Below are 18183 nucleotides of genomic sequence, written 5' to 3'. Positions count from 1 at the left end.
ATGTACACAAATAATTATCTTTAAAAATGCTTTGTAATTTTTTTTAGTCATTTGGTCTATAAGCTTATTGTTTTATGATCCCACGTGGTTTTACCCATGCGTTTACTTATGAGTAGGGTATTCTCTGTTCTTGGTTTTGACATGGGGTCTGACTAACCTGGACCCCATTAGGTAGACAAGGCTAGCCTGGGTCTTGTGGCAGTCAGTCCTCCTGCTGAGTGTAGGGAATACAAATATGCACCACTGCACATGGTTGTTTTGTAATATTTTCATGTAAGTCAATTCTAGGCATCTACAAAATATTCGCTTTCAGTTACATATCAGTTATCATATGCTGTAGCCCTTGGAAACATGGTTTCGGATGGTGACATGTTCATAGGTGCCGTATTTCCCATCTCAATGTCTGAGAGACACATTCAGCATGCCTGGCACATATTTAGAACTTAACGAGAATGTTTATGTCTACATTCACCTTCGTTCTGTATCATGCCCTACGCATTCCATCACACAGAGTCAGTACTTCTTAGTGTGTTATAGTCTATGTTTCCTGAATTTATTCTAGAATGCTTCCTATAACACGAATGGATAGGAATAGTTACTTTTAGTAATAAACAATAAGAGCCTGACACAGTAGGAAGTAACATTTACAGTCTCCTGTGATTTAGGGTATGAGATTAGAAGTGAAAGTATAAAGTCACACCCTCTCTGATCATCTCATAAGAACAAATGGAGGTGGCCCCCAGTACCTGTTCATCCACTTGAGAGCTAACACCATGTTCACTATTCCTTCTCCAGCTGGGGAAATACTAGCGCCCTTTAGCATCCCAAATGCATCTTGCTAACTGTCTTGCACTCATAACTTTACAGTGCAATGTTGGATGTTTTAAAGGTGAATTTTGGAAGACTGATTTTTGAGCAATCAGGGACCTATTGGCCTACAAGTCATAATAAATATTATTGTTTCAAGACTAAGGAACACAGAAAAGAAATCTCTGGAGAGATAGGAATTTTTTTTTTTTAAGCGGGGGGTTCGAGACAGGGTTTCTCTGTAGCTTTGGTGCCTTAGAATCAAAAGTCCTGTATCCTGTATCTCTAGTGCTGCTTCATTGTCTTCCTTGGCAAATGCTGAGTGGGGCTTATTCATGAGTAGTAACAGTTGGGAATACAGATCATTGGTAGTGAAGTGAATTATTGAGGTGGTATAGCAGCCGGTTCAGCCTTTGCATTCTAGCAGAGTCTATAGTTGCCCCCCACCTTTGAGACCCCCAAACGCATATTCTTCAAAATGCACATTCCAGGTTAAGGAGCATCCGGAAACGCCACGAAGGGAACCTGCCAAAATCCAGTCTTATGAGCTCTCCCAGGGTGAGAACCAGGACACCGACGCCCGGAGCCTGCCTGTAGGTGGCATTCTCGCTCCTCAGCGGCGGGGTGCTCCCGAGGAATCCCGGCAGCGCCCAGCCCCATCCCCCACCGGGAACACCCGGGAGGCTGCAGTCTACGGCCCCGCCCAGCCTAGAAAGTCCGCGCGCAGCGAATGGCATCGTGAAGGGGGCGGGACCACGGGAGGTGGGCTGAGGGGGTGGGGCCTGGGAGGAGACAAAGCCGGGAAGAGTTAAAAAGCCTTGACCCTGCCCCTGGTCGTTGGTGCGAAGGTTGTGGCGGATGCTGAGCCAGCAGCGGCTGGGTTGAGACAATCTGTGTGCACGGGTGTGAGCGGGTGAGTAGACACGGCGCCCCAGGCTGCAAGCAGGCGCTCCTTCCCCTCCCTGCTAGTGCCCCAGGCTACGAGCTGCAGCCGCCGCCCCTCACTGTTAGGCTATTCCGTAGAAGGCTGGAGTGAGAGAAAAGGAAGAAAACTCAGATCTTGGATGTGCAGACGTGAACTCAGTGGAAAGGCCCTGGTGCACCGCGGGACACCCCCAAAGTTTGGGCTTAGGGAAGGAAAGTGGGTATAGAAGGGCGCTCCCGAGGGTGGGATCGTAAGATCCGGGCGGCGGGGACGTTACATGCACTGACAAGTGCCTAAGCAGATCTGCACCCGCGGAAGAGAATCTAGCTGGGGAGAGGACGCACAGAACTCCTGAGTCTGGGCTGTAAGAGGAAGAAAATATGTGACCACAGGGAACTGGTTGTAGAAAGGGCGTGAGCCGGGAACTGTAGACGTGTGCCGAGCACTCCGTCAAGGTTTCGGGGGTGGGACCTGCCTTGAGGCCGGAGAAGTGCAAGTTGCTAGTCAGAGTGTTCGTGAGGGAGGGGGTGAGGGTGGGCGGACCTCCAGTTTCAATCTAGAGTGTTTGCTTAGCCACTTGGGGGCGCCTTGAGGATTGAGAGAAGGCCCCTTCCCACCTTCGGTCCTGCCCTCTGGGATTAGAGTTCTGAAGGAGGGGTTCTGCAGCCAGCTGGGTGGACCTGGTGTTAAAGGTCCTGGCACCGCCAAGAGACAGGGCAGGCATAGGGATCTGGAAGCAGGAATCGAGTCAACTACAGTTTTAGACCTCTTGCACAACGCCCACAAGGATATCTGCTGGCTCATAGTGTCAACCGAGGTCGAGCAAACCATAGACTCGCAAAACGGCCAGGAACAAGGCGCTCACCCTGGATACTCACGCTCCTTCGTGTGCGAGCAAGGGTATTTGAGGTCTTTTGACCTTTCTTTGGAAAGCTCCTGTGCACATAAGCTGCCCTTTGCCCCTCCGGATACTCTCAGCACTGTACTTTAAACCAGATAAACTGGGCTGTAAGGCTGGTATTAAAAGAAACTAAATCCTCCTGGCAGGGGTGTTAGTATGTTAAGACTTTCTATTCCCGATTTTGCTTTGTTTTACGAGATAAATTGAAACTGCAGCTGTTTGAGACAGCAACATTGAGAGGTCTTGTTCTAACTGGAAGTCCATTCACCATCAAGATGAGAATTAGCAATTCAGCCTTTCAACCTGCTTTCTTTAATGTGGCCGGCCACACTGGACAGTTAATTGGGCGTTGGTGTTAAGTACTGCAAAAGAAGGAAGCAGGAATTTTCCAACAATATACTGCAACTGCTTCCTTAGTGTCCCCGTGTGTTTTGCAACTTGAACTCATCTGAAAAAAAATTGGCTCAAAGTAGAAGCTTGAGATTTATGGAAATACAATTAAGTATGGCAAAGGGCTCCTATTGCTTCAGCTAGTCTGTTGTTATTATTGTGTTTATTTTCTGGAATTGCGCAGCCATGTCAAGACTTTGGAATTCAGTCTTCAGATAATGTAAATGAGCTGGTGGCCCCTGAGCTTGGATCACACTTTCCTTCAAAAGTTGAGGTTGGGTGGATTCAGAAAATGTGAGACCCGAGGATGCAGGGAATCCAGGGATACCTAAAGCCCATGTCCCAGGAACGCAAAGTCAGACATGCATTAATAGTCACAATACAGCTTCGCTATTTTAGTTAACAGGTGCTAAAAAATAAATAGATAAAGTGAGGGAAGCTGACATATCTCATTAGTGCATTCTGAGATACAGGGAGATTATGGCAGAGTACATATTCACCAAGAAGGAAATAACAAACCAGAACAAAAATTGCAGACATTCCAGGCATTGTGATCTTTTACTAGCTGTATTTGCTATCCCAGGAAAACAGCCTAGTCATAACTGTTGTGTAATGCTGTGCAGGAACATGGCCATGAAAATGGTGGTATCAAAACCGAGATAAGTTTGCTGTCTCTTCTTGTTTGACTTTGTTTAACTTTAAAGCACAGTCATGGTGAAGATAGAATTAATTATGGGCTTTATGCCCTACTGTAAGTTAATCTTTAAGTTGTATCTGATAGGTAATATTGGTCCACCTATACCTGTTGCTTGTTCTAATTGCCTTCCAGAAACTCTCTGGTAGTAGACTAAGGGCACCATCTCAATAGAATTCTAGAGTTACAAATCTAAGAAGTAAAATTGGGACTTGAGAATTGGGGAAGTAGTCCTGCTTTGTGAGGAGTTGAGACATACTGTCTAATAATCATTACTTTTTGTTAACTTAGGGCCCAAGTAGTTGGCTATGCTTTTCAAGACAGCTTTAGGTTGTTATCTGGTAATTGCTTTAAAGTCTGCTGACTTCCTGGTCCTTAGCTATAACGCAGCTGTATTTCCGGGAGGATCCCATTAGAGTGTCTACAGTGAGGCAGTTCACCTTGCACTGTATTGGAACCAGATAAGTAAGCACTTTTTGAAGTGATCTGTCCTTTTAGAACAATGCGGTGGCCCATCCTCCAGGAAGCTGCTCTTGCCCCTGAAGAGCCCGAGGAGCAGTGCATAACTTAGATAAGCATGGGTGCTAGGCAGGGGCCTTCCCATATTCTGATTTCCCTGGCTGAGAAATCACTTTTGTAATCTAGCCCCACATTACCAATATCTGTAGTACCAATAGGAAAGCCCAGTTCTGCAAAGAATCCTTCACTGTCCACTATTGGAGTCCGCCTGAATATGGTTCTTCAGAACCGTTGAATCGCCTCTACAAATAACAGAACTGCTCTTATAAGACAACCAATGGTTGAGAATAATGATTACATTATTAATGGCATGTTTCAGCATAGGGTTCCCCCCACACTCTAGCCAGATGGCTTTGGCAAAGAAACTTTTCTCTCAAGCTGGAAAATAATTTTTTACAGGACTGTCTTATACTGCTGACGTGGAAGCCACATGTAAGCACTGTAGCATGGTGTCTTACATAGATTTCTCAGTTCTTCTACTGGTAATTGTTATTATATGTAGTCATTATAACTGTTCTTTCATAATAGTCAACAAATCATTGATACTTCATTTCTACTTTATACCATGACAAGTCGTGTATCTTTTTTTCTAAGGGTTATTGAAGTAAAAATGTCCAAAAAAATTCATGGCGGTTCTGTGGTGGAGATGCAAGGAGATGAAATGACACGAATCATTTGGGAATTGATTAAAGAAAAACTCATTCTTCCCTATGTGGAACTGGATCTGCACAGGTAAATGAATTGCTCTTCCGTGTAGCTAGCAAACTCAGAAACGTAATTTCAAAATGGACCTGGCGTTTTTTACATGCATAATAGCTGTGTTTTGTGATTAAAGCTTTTAAGATTTTTTTTGTTGGTGGTTGGTTTGGATTTTTTTTTTTTTTGGTTTTCTTTAAGATATAAAGACTTTCTAGATAGCCCAGATTGGCCTTGAACTCACAGCAGTCCTCCTGCCTCAGTTTCCCAAATTCAGGAAAAAAGTAATATACCACAATACCTAGCCCCAGCTTATGTTTTAGCTTAAATATATACACGTGAATCTTATTTTTTGAAGTTTTCATTTACAGTTGTGCGTGTGTGTGTGTGTGTGTGTGTGTGTGCCACAACATGCATGTAGAAGTCAGGACAAGGTGGATTCTCTCCTTTTACCATATGGGCTCCCAGTATCAAGCTCCAATGGAGCCATCTCTTGCCAGCCCTCAGGGAATCTTCTGTTTCAACACTGTTAGAAAAAGTGAGGTTGCCATTAGTTCACAGTTAAGAATTATAAAGGAAAAGTGGTGATTTTTGAGGCATTTCTAACTCCGTTTGACCCGTTGAAGGTTTTATTAAATCATCAGTCTCTAGAAGCACAATGTATTCATGGAAAGGAAAAAGGTGGCGGACAGTAAGAACCAGTGAACTAACTGTGAAGAACTCACGTGTGTCCTTTCCAGCAGATCCTCTGTCCGTCTGCTGAGTCAGTGGCCGGAGTTTCTGCCTCTTTCCTCCTCTCTGCCCTTCTCAAGCGGTTACTCAGCAGAATGCCACCTCCCCTTCCAGTTTGTTGTGTTGAGAGATTAAGAAATTAAGAAGTATGTTATTTATTCTCTTCTTTTTTTTTCCCGATTTTTTTTTCTCCCCTGGCTCCACTTTGATTTGTTGGTTTGTTTTTGTTTTTTGAGACAGGGTTTCTCCCTGTCTCCCCGACTGTCCTGGAACTTACTCTATAGTCCAGGTTGGCCTAAAACTCAGAGGCCCACCTGCCTCTTAAAGGCATGTGCCACCAGCTCCTGCTATCTGCCCCGCTTCCTCTTTGCCCATTTATTTTGTGCATGTGAACCACACAGAGACAATGTTTTACAAGGATGAAGTGGTCAGAGACTGGCATGGTATAATGGTGAGCAATACGTTTAAAGCAAACCAATGTGTCTGTCTTTGCCTTGACCCAGAAGTACTTATTGTACATGTTCTGTTGCTTAGTTGGGTCTAGATATTTAGTTCACATGATGTCTTTAGCCACCTTTTGATTGGGTAACCTAAGCTGGTGTACTGTCTGTATTGCAACTAAAATAAGTCAGTATTGTAGTTGCTGAAGACCCCAAACATACTGAGATGGACACACACACACGCACCACAGATTTTTCCAAGTAAGTTAAAGAAACATTTTAGGAACTTTTCCCATTCAGAACTCAGCATCACAATAAGTAAGCCAAAGGGTTTGTGTGTGTGTGTGTGGGGGGGGTTGTTGTCATTTTTTCTTTATTTTAGGCATATAACTCTTTGGCCTGAATGTGTATATATATGTTCCCTCTGCTTGCCTGGTGCCTGCAAAGGCCAGAAGAGGGCATCAGATCTCCTGAACTGGGTGTGAGCCAGCATGTGGGTTCTAACATCAAAGACACCCAGGTCCTCTGCAAGAGCAGCAAGTGGTCTTAACCCTTCAGCCATCTTCCTAGAATTTCTTTTGGTTTTGTTTTGGTTCTGTTGCTTACTGTTGTTTTGAGACAAAGTCTCACTGTGTAGCCCTTTGTTAACCAAGCTAACCTGGAGCCCATGAACCAATACACCCAACTAAATGGTTAGAGGTTCTTAGTCTAGGGGCAAAAGTTCTTATTTACTTAGCATCTCTCCTATCTTTCTCTTTCTTTCTCTATGTGTATGTACATTCATGAACATATGCACACAATTGTGCATATAGCATATAGGCCAGAGGACAATCTTGAGGTTTTTTTTTGTTGTTGTTGTTGTTTTTGGTTTTTTTTTTTTTTGAGGCAGACCTTTCACTGACTTGAAATCCACCAAGTAAATTGGGCTGACCAGCCAGCAAGCCTCAGGAATCCTCCTTGCTCTGAAATTACAAATGCATAATCATGTTCTGACTTTTTTCATACCTAGCCCTTTATTGTCTTTGGAGATAAGTTCCAGGTCCTGAACTCTTGTAGGACAAGCACTTTGGTGACTGAACTCTCTCCCCCAACCTGCATACGGCATGTTAAAGAGGAGTCCTGGGCCCATGCCTGCAATCCCAGTTCTTGGAACGGTGAAGCCATAGGGTTGCTGTGAGTTCCAAGCTGGCCTAGTCTACAATGTCAGACGTTATCTAAACAGAAGAAATGGGAGGGGGCACTTGTGCCCAGAAAGAACGAAGTATATGATTGCAGGCTGTTAAAGACTCAAACAGATTTAAATAGTTCCCCAATTATTATGATAACTGGTTATTATGGTAGGGAAGGAATGTAGGGTAGTTAGGGTTTTGTTGTTCTATTTTTTTTTTTGATGACCATATCTTTTTTTTTTAATTTATTTATTTATTAAAGATTTCTGTCTCTTCCCAGCCACCGCCTCCCATTTCCCTCCCCCTCCCCTAATTAAGTCCCCCCCCCTCAGCCCGAAAAGCAATCAGGGTTCCCTGTCCTGTGGGAAGTCCAAGGAACCCCCCACCTCCATCCAGGTCTAGTAAGTTGAGCATCCAAACTGCCTAGGCTCCCACAAAGCCAGTACGTGCAGTAGGATCAGAAACCCAGTGCCATTGTTCTTGAGTTCTCAGTAGTCCTCATTGTCCGTTATGTTCAGAGAGTCCGGTTTTATCCCAGGCTTTTCCAGACCCAGGCCAGCTGGTCTTGGTGAGTTCCCAGTAGAACATCCCCATTTCTCAGTGTGTGGGTGCACCCCTCATGGTCCTGAGTTCCTTGCTCGTGCTCTCTCTCCTTCTGCTCCTGATTTGGACCTTGAGAATTCAGTCCTGTGCTCCAATGTGGGTCTCTGTCTCTGTCTCCTTTCATCGCTTGCTGAAGGTTAATATTCAGGAGGATGCCTATATGTTTTTCTTTGGGTTCTCCTTATTTAGCTTCTCTAGGATCACTAATTATAGGCTCAATGTCCTTGGTTTATGGCTAGAAACCAAATATGAGTGAGTACATCCCATGTTCCTCTTTTTGTGTCTGGCTTACCTCACTCAGGATAGTGTTTTCTATTTCCATCCATTTGTATGCAAAATTCAAGAAGTCCTTGTTTCTTACTGCTGAATAATACTCTAATATGTATATATTCCATACTTTCTTCATCCATTCTTCCATTGAAGGGAGAAAGGAATTTTTTAATAGAGACAACAGAGTGGTCCAGGCCACTCCAGGTTGTATTCTTTCCTTTCTCCCAGAAATACTAAAACAAGGCAGATGAAGGAAAAATCTACCTATCTGGACAAATTCCCCTGAGAAATGACTTTGATAACAGGAAAGACATTATCCACAATCCTGTGAGGTGGGCTGGGATATCTGGAGAGCCGGAATGTCCTAGGCACAGAAGTTGAGATTGTGTGTGACTGTGTTACATGTGGGATATGAATTGTCTAAAGCTGAAACAGAAAACATTCTTGTTTGGGAACACACCAAAGTGACTGTCTCTCTGTCTGCTCCAGCAGTTGAGAAAGGAAGATACAAACGCTGAAAGAGCTTAATTCTTAGCTGCTTTTGAGAAATAAAAGTTTCTGTAAAGCCATAGAAAACAAAATAAATCACTTAATGATTTTTGTTTTGTTTTTGTTTCTTCTGGTTTTGGGGTTTTTCTTTTGTTTTGTTTTGGTTTGGTTTTGCTTTTTCACTTTTTCAAGACAGGAATTCTCTGTGTAACAGCCCTGGCTGTCCTGAAACTCATTTTGCAGACTAGGCTGGCCTCGAACCCAGAGGTCCCCCTGCTTCCACTTCCTCAGTGCTGAGATTAAAGGCGTGCGCCACCACTGCCCAGCTTGTACTGCCTTCAGTAAACCATTACATACTTAAGCTTTATGGTTATTCTCTGTGCTCTGTGGACAGCCAGCGTTCACTCCTCTATGAATGGTCTACACTGTGAGAGCTGGAGCTAAATCCCGTGTGTACAAGATGGTTGGTGGATTCCTTTGCTTACCCAATAAACCGCAAGCTTGTTTCCAGAACAAAGAAACCTACCCAAGAAGTAGGGGAAGGTTCACCTTATGACTACTGGCTTCAGCAAAAGAGTCCTTAACTCTTTTGGCACTGATCAACAGACCTAAGCTTCCCACCACTTCAGTGCCAGAAATACCAAAAAAAAAAAAAAAATCCTTTTACCACTCCACCTCTTTATCCGTAAGGTATAAAACTTACTATGGGAAAATAAAGTTGTACTCGGACTTAATTCATATGCTAATTATGTGGAGAGAAACCAGGCCAAGGGTTTCCCATGTGCTGTCGTTGCCTTTATATGGTGAAAAGCAGGAGGTAGTTTTAGCTGAGTTCGTTGGTTTCCTGAAAGACAGCTTCCCACTGACTGCAGTTCAGGGAAGCCAGCTCTGCAGGCAGATGACAGCCTGTCAGTTCAGTTTGTCCACAAAGTTACACTGACTTCTCTCCCTTTCCAAGCTATGACTTAGGCATAGAGAATCGTGATGCCACCAATGACCAGGTCACCAAGGATGCTGCAGAAGCCATAAAGAAGTACAACGTTGGCGTCAAGTGTGCTACCATCACCCCCGATGAGAAGAGGGTTGAGGAGTTCAAGTTGAAACAAATGTGGAAATCACCAAATGGCACCATCCGAAACATTCTTGGTGGCACTGTCTTCAGGGAAGCTATTATCTGCAAAAACATCCCCCGACTGGTGACAGGCTGGGTAAAACCCATCATCATTGGTCGTCATGCCTACGGAGACCAAGTGAGTAGTTTGAACATAATTTGATTTTTCGTGTTTATTTTTTGTGAATCTATAGCTCTTATTTCTGTGTTTCGTTCTTTGGGTTTCTCTGCCCTTTAGATAAATCCAACATATGTTATGTGTTAACTGTGTATTTATGTATGTTTAGGAAAGGATGAAAATACAGATAAACTTTCAAATAAGCACCCATCTTTTCCCCCCAAACATAGCTTTACCCTTTTGTTAACTTATCTCATTTTTGCCTTGGTGATACCATAGCCTCAGATGGGCAGTTGTCAGATCTGGCTGCACAGAGGGATCCTTTCGTGAGATTTCACTGTCGATGGGAGTGCTGAGAGCTGTATTTCATTGCTGCTCTGTTGTCTTGTTTGTTTGTTTCACTTCCAGTATCTGACTCCCATCCTAGAGCAGCTGAAGTCTGAACTTTGTAAGGATCGGGGGGGGGGGGGGGGGTTGTTTTATTTTGTTTTAAAACCCAGCTGATTCTAATAGGCAGCCACCTTAAGAACTACCAAACAATGCTAGATAGTAGTGGCGCACACCTTTAATCCTAGTACTCGGGAGACAGAGGCAGACAGATCCCCGTGTTCGAGGCCAGCCTGGTCTATAGAGTGAGTTCCAAGACAGCCAGGCTACACAGAGAAACCCTATCTCAGAAAATCAAGGGGGGAAAAAAAAACACCTACCAAACATACTTGAGTCACCCAAGAGTTGAAATCAGTCTTGGCGAAGCATTCTGTACTGCTTGGAAAACAAGTGTCGTTTCTGGTCTTGTATAACAGTGCCATTGATGAGCAGAGAAAGGTCGCAATGACACAGATTCCAAAGTCTGTTGAAACTGTTTTCAGGTTTTAATAGAGAGTAGTTTATAAATGAACCTTAAAAATGGAAATGTGTACTACTGACCTCTAGAGGTGTGCGCGGGGTCACCCTGAAGGCAATGTGGCCACAGCAGAGGTGCGTGTGTTCCTGGGAGAAGGCCACCAGCTCGGTCCTGGACATGGCCGGTGGCTTTTGTTTTACATTGTGGCTCATGATATTGCTTCATCCTGGCCAGCCCTTCACAGCTGTCTCCAAAAGGCCTGAGCAACAGAGTCTAAATGGCAGAAGTGCCAATTCCCTGTCTTTGACCTGACAACTTACTGCCTAGTTAGTGTTTTTGTTTTGTTTGTTCTTTTGTTACTTAATTTTTTGTGATAGTTGTCATTTGGAAGAACAGTTTTTTTTTTTAAACAGTGTGTTGACTCTGTTAAATGTTTATAGATCTTTACTATTTTAGGGCACATCGATGTCTGAATTACTATACTAATGGACTTCCTATGACAGAAGTGTTTAATCTTTTCTGTTAGCTGACTGTTTCTTACACACTGTGGCTAGGCTTACTGTAAAGCAGCAGGTGTGGCTGCCCCCCACTGGTGCCTGACTCTAGTTACTGGATAAAACAGATCACTGGAAATGATCCCATTGGGCAGTGACTTGTGGGTGCCTGGTGTGTGCTGGATACGTGTCTCCACTAGAGCGGCTCAGGCTCAACTGGAAAATACCTGCCCTCAAAAGGGCCAGCAGCTGCTGCTCTCAGAGGGACTGCCTCTCGTGGATATAGGGAAAGAACGATCACCACAGAGAATGACTCAGCCCTGAAAATCCTACAGCGGAACACCTCCCAGGTCGCTTGACCTGGTCCATTCTTTCCCTGGTTCCGTCTTGAAAAACTTGTTGAAATCAGCTTTGCTCAGCACGCGATTTCTAGCTTAGAGTCAGGACAGAGTTCAGGCTCTGCTGTCGTCATCAACACCAGAGCTGGTGTTGGCACCCCTCCAGCCTGACGATGGCCAAGGTCATCTTCCTTCATTGTCTCATTTCACCCACTTCTGACATTTGGAACTTCTGCAGTTGCCCTCACCTATGCTTGTCTTTATGCGGCTCTGAGCTTCCTAGTTGAAAACGTCTGTGACGGACAGTTTTGATCATCTGTTACCACAGTAAAGAGTCACCTGGGAAGGGAGGTTCACGAAGGAATGGTCTAGAGTAGGTTGGCCTATGAGCTCATCTGTGAGGGATTTTTGTTTTGTTTTTTTTTTTTTTAATATTTGTTATGTATACAATATTCTTTCTACATGTATGCCTGAAGGCCAGAAGAGGGCACCAGACCTCATCACAGATGGTTGTGAGCCACCATGTGGTCGCTGGGAATTGAACTCAGGACCTTTGGAAGAGCAGACAGTGCTCTTAACCACTGAGCCATCTCTCCAGCCCCTTGTTTTTTGTTTTTGTTTAAATCCAGTTGGTTTAAGTGGGAAGATCCTTCCTGACTCTGAGTGGCACTGTATCCCACACTGGGCCTTAGACTGAATGAGAGAGCAAGCTGAACATAGGCGTGTGTGCCCTCGTTGTTGTCCCTTCCTGACTGTGGGTGTGCTAGGAGCAGCTTCCCCAGTGTGTGCCGCTGTTGACTGCCCCATTCTGGTGGGCTGGAACCTGGAACTGTGCTGAAATAAACCCTTTGTTCCCTAAATTGGTTTTAGCAGGCTATTTGATAGCAGCAATGGAAACAAGGTTAAGACAGAACTTAATGTTATTCTCTGCCCTCTCTGAATCATAATTACTGTACACGTGGTGGGCTCCTGGTCAAGACTTACTGATCTCGAACGTGCACCGTTACTAACAGGACTCCCTGGACCCCCTCCTAACCCTATCTCTTGAAACCAAAGAGCGTCAAATTGCACGGCCGTGTTTGGCTATGTAATGTGTTTTTCCCCCATGCACTTCCTGATGGGGCACTATTCTTCCTAATATGTGTTCCCTCTTCACAGTACAGAGCAACTGATTTTGTTGTTCCTGGGCCTGGAAAAGTCGAGATAACCTACACGCCAAAAGACGGAAGTCAAAAGGTGACGTACTTGGTGCATAGCTTCGAAGGTAGGTGTGGTCCCTGCAGCTGCATTTCATTTGAACAGGGGCCTTAGCAACCTTGTTACTGTTCTGTGAAAACCTCCCTATGCAACTGCCTAAAGGACAAGCTGACTATGCAACCTTTCTGAGGAGCATCAAAGGCTAATATAAAAAAGTGATGAGGTCCATGTTTTCCCATGGCACAGATAGACACAAGGGGCGAACCTAACAGCCTTGGTGGAAATGCAGAGAGACAAAGAGAAGGATGTAAGCATGCATTTGTCTCAGAGTAGAAAGTGTCAGCATCTGTTGCTTGTGGAGTGTACAAGTTAGGTGTTCCCGTCTCCTGTCCTGTTTCCTTCTTCTTGTTCTGTTGGGCTTTCTACATAGAATTGATTTCATTATTTGCTAAATTATTTTCTTTTTACCTTTTTGAAAATGTATAGTAACAACAAAAAGAGATTTCTAAACACTTCAAGTCTCTTTTAAAATTAAGAACTGAAAAGTAAAGCCAAGAGAAAACAGTGTTTTAAGGGGTGGGAGGGTGGTTTTGTGGGTAAAGCACTCACTGCACAAATTTTAGGACCTGAGTTTGAAGCCCCAGAACCCACTAAGCTAAGGGACTGTTGTATGTCTGTAACCCTAGCGCTCTAAGACAAGAGGTGAGACAGGGACAGGAGAACCCCTGGAAGTTCACAGGCTATACACCCTAGCCTCTGCAGCAGTTAGTAGCAAGAGACCCCACCTTAAACAGGGTAGGAGACCAACACCTGAGTTGGTCTCCACACACAGTGGTATGCACAGACATGAATGCACACACACACACACACACACACACACACACACACACTGCACACATACACAGAAGAAAACGGTCCAGAAATGAAAGCGTTTGTTGCCCTTATCTCCTCTAAGCAATATTGTTTTAGTAGAATCTAGTTCTGCAGGTTTTAGAGTTTTTCACGCTCTCAGCCAGTTAGCCTGGGGCCTTGGCATGGATTCAGGGTTTGACTTTCAGTAATAACAGAGGTCAGTTAAAAGGAGTTGTGAAACACCAGTGATTACACGGAAACAATTATTTCCACCAATTACTGTAGGTGTGCTCAGTATCCCCCAGGAAATGAGAAGATTTTCACCCAGTAGTTAAAATGCAAATCTTTCTCCATGAATGAAGACTGAGCATACCTAAGTTTAAAATGCGCGTTGGGAACCGGGGAGGCGCCTCACTGGATAAAGTACTTGCCGTGCAAGCATGAGTTCAAATCCTCAGAATGCACATGAAAAGCCAGGCACAGAGGCAGATGTGCCCCTCCAGGGAGACAGGAAGCAGAGGCAAGGGACTCTAGAAGCTGGCTGACCTGACAGACACAGCAGTGAGCAGCAGAGGAGATCCAGCCTACAGCAACAGAAGACGAAGACTCACGTCAGAATTTGGCTCTTGACTTCCATGAGCGCCATGGCAGCCAGGCAGCTCATCCACACATTCACAGACACATACATCATACATGCACACCGTTAGAAGATAAAATACGTGTTGGAAATGGTTACAATGTGTGAAGATTCCAGTGTACTTGCCTGCTTCTCCCACCCCCTGCCCTTCTTTTATTGAGAAGGGTTTCACTGTGTAGCCCTGGCTATCCTAGTATTTACTATGTAGACCAGGCTGGCCTCAAGTTGACCGAGATCTGCCTGTCTCTGACTGCCAAGTGCTGGGTTTAACGATGTGTGCCTCTGTGCCTGCAGTCTTCAGGGCCTTGAAGACCATACGGTTTCTTACTGCTGGTGCCCTTGCAAACACACATTCTAACATTGTTACCTAGCGCGTGCATCTCCTCGGTGCCTGTGTCGTAGACTGTTCAGTTTGGACAGTCACCTGGAATTCCACAGTCCTGGTCCTGTCCTGGCAGCTGAGAAATTGGTCTTCGGTGGTTATGCATGGTTTTGGCTCTGCTACAAATCCCACCACCCTTACCCTTCTTCTCTCTGTTCTTGGTGGTTTCTCCTTCACAGAAGGTGGTGGTGTTGCCATGGGCATGTACAACCAGGATAAGTCAATCGAAGACTTTGCACACAGTTCCTTCCAGATGGCTCTGTCCAAGGGCTGGCCTTTGTATCTAAGCACCAAAAACACTATCCTGAAGAAGTATGATGGACGTTTCAAAGACATCTTTCAGGAGATCTATGACAAGTGAGTACAGCTCTTCTCTTCCTTCTCCTGTTTTCAAGTAAGCTGGCATCTAGGGCGTAGCTCCTGGGACAAACAGAAAGAGCATCATCACTGATCTTTCCGTTAGGTAATGTCAAATCTAAGTTTAGCAGAACTGGAAGGAAACCCCTCTCAGTGCCCCTAGAGGGTAAACGTGCTTTTAATTAGAGCTACACATTTATTTCTTGGTGGGGGAAGGATTGCTCTATGTTTGAATAAAGCAACCCGTTTATATTGTAAAGTACTGATGGTTCAAAAGTGGGTTTCTGAGGCAGACCCAGTTTGTTTCCTTTCTGAGACCTTTGCTGCGATGGAAAGGTCTCCTTTAAGCCATCCTTTGTCTTAGTATATAACAGTTTTCATTTCAGTCACACATAAGGCATAACTCTCTGTTAGAGCAAGTGTTCAGGCAGGGGCTTAGAGATTAGATGAGAGACCTTTACTGGAGCATTGAGATTATGCTTCTTCCTACTTCCCGCTGTTTCAGCCTGGGCACTATCCACAGTGTGTCCGATTCCTGAAGAGTGTCAAGCAGTGCAGTAGTCTATTCTCCTTTACTACATTTTGAAAATATGTTAAATCTCAGGATCTGATCATTATATTGAAAAATAATAGGATTTAAAGACCTTTTTCCTCACCTAATTCTTAGACCTTCATTCCTAAGACAGAATATTGTTCTCAGAAATGACCAGTTTGAGGGGTCACCATGAGAAGATGATTAGATAGGAATCTAAGCACACATCTGTAAGTCCCAAGTTTGTGCTGTATCTACTCAGAATAATGTTTCCTGTTCCTTTGGGGAGTGGCAATGGCATCCCTGAGAAAACTAATTTCTGTCTTCTTCCTCTTTCTGCTGTTTGTTTGTCTTAGGCAGTACAAGTCCCAGTTTGAAGCCCAGAAGATCTGGTATGAGCATAGGCTCATTGATGACATGGTGGCCCAAGCCATGAAATCAGAGGGAGGCTTCATCTGGGCCTGTAAGAACTATGACGGCGATGTGCAATCAGACTCTGTGGCCCAAGGTAAACAGCCAGAGAACCGGGGAGAGGAAGCGCACGTCTGCTGGCAGTGAGGCCCAGTCCACAGAGTTCTCAGGTGTGATGAGGGAATTTCTTAGTCCTTCATTGTCACGTGATGAAAGTCAGCCTTTGGGGGTGCCTGGAGGCGTTCTTTAGGTAAGGGAAGCAAGCTCCCCCCTGGGAAAGTGGCTTTGTTCAAGTCACGCAGGAAGTTCTGAGGTGCTTTGACCGTCCTGGCTGTGGTCTGGTCTCGCAACGGCGACACACCTCAGCCTTTCACCCCACTTGATGTGTCCAAGCCTCTAGGTGGCCTCAGTTTCCCCTCAGTTTCCCCGTCATCTAGTGGAGAGAATGTGAAAAGGGCCAGGCGTGGCGGTGCACATCCTTAATCTCAGGAAACAGAAGCAAGTGGGTTTCTTTGAGTTCCAAAGCCAGAATGGTCTATGTGGTGAGTTCAGGAACAGCCAGGAATCCAGGGAGAAGCTCTGTGTCAGAGAAACAGAAGAATGTAGAAAGAAAACCCAGAAGAAGAAGTGCAGTGAGGGATCCCCCAAGGATGGGGTCTCCAAGGGCTCATTCATCTGGCAATGGATGCTAAGTAGGCTTCTGCCGGCCTGGAAGGCTGTTCTGATGTTCTGCAAAGCAATTGTTTGGTGTTCGGCTTCTAACATGGGAAGGGACCAAAGCCCAATGTGGTTCACAAAAGTTCCAGGAACCAGGGTGGTTGTGCCAGGTGTTAGGGCCAAATAATTCCACACAGATTCCCTGACTTCCTCACGACCAAATTGTTCCTTGGTTGAGGTTTGCACAAGAGAACTCCATGAACCTGAATGTCCCCTGATGAATGTTTTCTTAGCCCAATTGTGTTTGCTTTCCTAGAAGGCACTGCTCGTGCTCTTGTGAGAGCTGAGAGTCTCTAATGGATTTGAAAACCAGTAGGCCAGCCTGACTGAAGATAACATGTGGGTTCCATGTACCCTCCTGGTTCTCTAAAATCTCAAACATTTATGCTGAGTGGACAGAGGAGGGGACAGTCCTCTTGCCAGGTCTCCATGGTAGATAAGAAAAACCATTCCTTGTCACCCAAATTCTGGGAAAGGTGCATAGTCACCCTAAGAACTTGTGTGTGCTAGATAGGTGCGGTACTGTGAGCTAAATCCCCACATCCGTTGTTTTTAAATGTCCTGTCATCGTAGGAAGAAGCATCTGGAGAAACATTTCTATTTCTAAAGTGTGATAAAGCCCTAAGCAAAGACCCAGGCAAGACCCAGTGTTTGCCTAGAGCAGTAGTTCCCAGCACGCGGGTCTCAGCCCCTCTGGGTCACACAAGATATTTACAATGCGATTCATAACAGTAGCAAAATTACAGTTATGAAGTAGCAAAAAATATTGTTATGATTGGGGGCGAGCACAACATGAGGAACTGTATTCAAGGGTTGAATTAGGAAGGTTGAGAACCCCTGCTCTAGAGCCTACAAGTCAAGATACCTCAGAGAACCAGTCACATTACAAGGTCCCTCTGGTTCCCGAGAGGTTCAGCTGCTGTACTCAGCCTTCCATGTGTGTCCTCAGCTTGACAATGGCACCAGCTAGTGTCTGAGCAGACACACAGGATGGGAGCCAGGAAGCCACAGTTGGGTGGTGTGCAGGTCAGCGAGATACTGAGTTCCTCTGAAGCCTCGGGCGGCACAGCGACTGAGCTGCTGCGCCCACACGGAGGCAGCTCTTTCCTTTCTAAACACTTCACCTTTGATTCCCAATTTCGGAATACGCAGTTGCTCCTGCCCTCTCGGATCACTGTGCATAGATTTAGATTGGTACAGATAGGCGGTGGGAGGGGGAATCACAATCCCTTGGGTGCATGCTTAGGACCCATTGGTGGATAACAAGCTCTTGCGGATGCTGTCCTTTGGTGGTTAGGGGCTCCTCACTTTACTCCTTGCTAGGTCCTTGTTCTCTTTTTACGTTCTCACCGTGGGATTTGACCATGGGGAAATTGAGTGATTCTCAAATTCGGTTTGAGTTTTGTTTTTGTGTTTTGTTTTTTTTTCATCAAATGCTTGAGATAAGAAGTTACAGAGGGAAAAGACTGATTTCACTGAAGGCAAAGCCCAAAACAACATCGGCTGCTAACTGTGGCTCAGCAGGCAAAGGCATCTACCACCAACCCTGGCGATCGCA

At 45.0% G+C, this 18183-nt stretch overlaps 1 protein-coding gene across 1 annotated transcript in view; it reads left to right on the top strand.

Annotated features, from left to right (window-relative positions):
* The first annotated feature begins 1584 nt into the window (after window positions 1-1584).
* Idh1 (isocitrate dehydrogenase (NADP(+)) 1) overlaps window positions 1585-18183 on the top strand; it is a 22060-nt gene continuing 5461 nt past the window's right edge. Inside the window, exons 1-6 of the mRNA XM_041631997.1 lie at window positions 1585-1720; window positions 4831-4968; window positions 9594-9885; window positions 12699-12804; window positions 14788-14965; window positions 15854-16005. Of these exons, the coding sequence (XP_041487931.1) occupies window positions 4847-4968; window positions 9594-9885; window positions 12699-12804; window positions 14788-14965; window positions 15854-16005 (850 nt within the window). The 5' untranslated portion in view covers window positions 1585-1720; window positions 4831-4846. The remainder of the gene's footprint in view (window positions 1721-4830; window positions 4969-9593; window positions 9886-12698; window positions 12805-14787; window positions 14966-15853; window positions 16006-18183) is intronic.

Source organism: Microtus oregoni, unplaced genomic scaffold (assembly GCF_018167655.1).
Source record: "Microtus oregoni isolate MIOR12 unplaced genomic scaffold, Mior012 000038F_ref0000394, whole genome shotgun sequence".
NCBI lineage: Eukaryota > Metazoa > Chordata > Mammalia > Rodentia > Cricetidae > Microtus > Microtus oregoni.
The sequence above is the reverse complement of the archived record's forward strand: the minus strand, read 5'-3'. Positions and strand labels throughout refer to the sequence as shown.